The sequence below is a fragment of the Oryza sativa genome, chromosome 10 (genome assembly GCF_034140825.1).
Source record: "Oryza sativa Japonica Group chromosome 10, ASM3414082v1".
NCBI classification, from domain to species: Eukaryota; Viridiplantae; Streptophyta; class Magnoliopsida; order Poales; family Poaceae; genus Oryza; species Oryza sativa.
The window spans coordinates 4,616,772-4,619,418 of record NC_089044.1 but is presented as its reverse complement, the minus strand read 5'-3'; the positions used below and the strand labels follow the sequence as shown (position 1 = coordinate 4,619,418).

The 2,647-nt window shown below is 52.8% G+C and overlaps 1 protein-coding gene across 1 annotated transcript; it reads right to left on the bottom strand.

The window, feature by feature from the left end:
- Window positions 1-719: 719 nt before the first annotated feature.
- LOC4348166 (glycosyltransferase BC10-like) lies at window positions 720-2,395 on the bottom strand. The gene has a single exon (XM_015758374.3). It carries the CDS (start codon window positions 2,225-2,227, stop codon window positions 1,013-1,015), a length of 1,215 nt encoding a protein of 404 aa, XP_015613860.1. The 5' UTR covers window positions 2,228-2,395; the 3' UTR covers window positions 720-1,012.
- Between the last annotated feature and the right edge of the window lie 252 nt (window positions 2,396-2,647).

The following is a 2,647-nucleotide window of genomic DNA, read 5'->3' as shown; positions in this document are numbered from 1 at the left end:
TAACATATTATACTTCTAACATGTTAACCCAAAAACAACATTCAACATATTAAGGCATGAAAACATCGATACAACTTTGATGCTCAAAGATTTAACCGAAACCAATTCCTCTCTAGATCTAGTATGACTGGCGCATCTCATCTTGGTCTGACTTCATATAGCATGTCTAGTCGATCCTCCAAGCTGACTACATCCCTCACACTTATAGTTGGACCTACGAAGCTTGGTTTGACCAGGTTTCTCCATAGTAGTCTGATCATACTACTACGAACATTATTTTTGGTGGCGGATAAAATGGATCTCCGTAGCCGGCAGGCCCTGTCGTCGGCCGGCCCCATTGCCTATGATCAAAGGCATATTTTCACAGGCGGGTGACCAACCGTCTAGGGAATTTGATTTCATGCAGGTTTGGACCACATGAGCTTATTGCTATTATTACAAACGGATTTTAATTGATGCACATGTAAAGTAAAATATATGGTGCCTATGAAAATTAGTTTTTATAGTGCCGACAGCCGCTGCACAAACACTGCGTTCTCAAAACCAATTTTTCACAACTATACCTCTCAATATATTCTTAGCGAAATCTTCATCACAACTAGTATATATTAGTGATCACCATGATTTTATAGTGTGGCTCGAAGATCAATATACATGCATGTTGTTTAACCTTACGCTGACCAAGAATTTGCAACGAAGTCAACTGATACACACATAAATAAGACATGCAAAGATGACAAGTTATCATTTTTGTCAAAACAAAATATCGTTCATTCGTTCTGTCAAAGCCAATCTGTGTATTTCTCAGGTAACAACACAAATCAGCCAGAAACAGATTAATTATATATACCTGATCAACATGTTTTCGAACGAAATATAATTAAACGAAAATTATTTTTCTCTGGGCCTCAACTACATGCAGCCAGCTTAGCCGCATTGCAGCATGCTTTGCCATATCTCTTCCAATTAACGCAAGGAATGAAGCGAGCATGCATGTCGATCTGTCACCTTATTAGCCGAAGCCCATGACCTTGGGCGCCAACCGGAGCAGCGGCTGCAGCGTCTCCGGCGGGAACTTGCGCGCGAACAGGTTGCAGATCCCGCCGCTGCTGGCGCCGTTGTACGAGCACCGCTTGTCCGCCCTGATGCCGCCGATGACCTTCTCCGTCACTTCCTCCGCCGTGTACGTGTGCGGGTGCCGGTTCACCGGCCGCGACCAGTCGGCGTAGGTCAGCGTCCGGTTGGCGTTGCGGCGGCCCCAGCCCAGCATGGTGACCAGGGTCGCGAGGTAGTGCTCGTCGATGAGGCACTCGCGGCGCCCGACGCAGAAGTCGCGGAACGCCGGGAAGCAGAGCTCGTCGTCGGCGGCGACCTCCAGCGCCAGCGCGCGGTCCATCTCGAACCACTGCGCGCCCTTGCGCCACCGGGCGAGGGTGATGTTGCGGCCGGCGAAGAACTCCCTGTACCGCGACCGGCTGCCGCCGTTCTCGAAGCTGTCGACGAAGCTGGTGTTGGCGCCGGTGAGGTAGGCGTGCACGGTGGCGAAGTCGTACACCGGGATGCACGCCTCCGACAGCAGCACGAACCGCGAGTTGCCGGCGTCCAGCAGCGCGTTCGCCACCAGCCGCCGCTCCGCCTCCACCAGCGACGCGTCCCCCCACTTGGCCGCCTTGCTCGGGACGTACCGGCCGTGGAACACGGACTCCGGCGAGCCGGTGAAGCTGTACGACGGGTGGGCGTGAACGTAGATGGAGTAGTGATCGGTTCGCTGCCCCTCGAAGAACTTCTCCCACAGGGGCCTCAGCGGCAGCTCCCCTCTCACGAGGAACATGAACGCCACCTTCTTCGGCACCACGCCGTCCGGCAGCCGCCGCCGGCTTTTCGGCGCCATGGACGCTCTCCAGAACAGCTCCTCATCTCCCATGCTGTGCATCGGTGCAGGTTGCTGCGGCGGTGGCGGTGGCGGCGGCGGCGGTGGCGAGGGCGGCGACGGAGAAGTAGAAGTAGACGATAGCACTAGCCGCAATGGCGCCATGGATGATGGCATGAGAGAGGAGGGGTAGAAGGATTTGAGGAACATGGCGTTGGAGGAGGTGAGGCCGAGGACGAAGCCCAAGGAGACGAGGAGAAGCACGACCGCGATATTGCTGCCCACTTTCCCGCCAAAGCGAGACGACGACGACGCCCGCGTCGGCAGCAGCTGCTTGCTCGTGTCCTTCTCCTTCATGGTTAGTAGCTGCCAAGCTATAGCTAGGGCTATAGTGCTGCAACGTAGTAGCTACCTCCCTTATCTACTGAGCTAGCTGCATGCATGGATACCTCGTTGTCATCTCGTCGAGAGAGCTAGCAACAGCGAACACAGGCAGTACGAATACTACATCTACATGTACTGCTCAAGTTGATTGCTTCCGATATCTGCAAATTAACATGCGCTAGCTAGCTGACTAAGGTGAGAGGTTGCTTGTTACTGCAAAAGTGGCTACTAGAACGTCGTATTCTCTATTTCAACGACGTAGGTGTATTCAATCGAGTCGTACGTAGCTGGCTAGCTAGTTTCAACTTTCATATCCTTCGCTTCTGCTGCCAATTAACGAGTAACGACTTACCATTGTCCATTGCGAAAACAAGACTTCCGCATCTGGCCATT

Coding starts and splice junctions, on each gene's coding strand:
- LOC4348166 (XM_015758374.3), bottom strand. CDS start 2,227: ATGAAGGAGAAGGACACGAGCAAGCAGCTGCTGCCGACGCGGGCGTCG.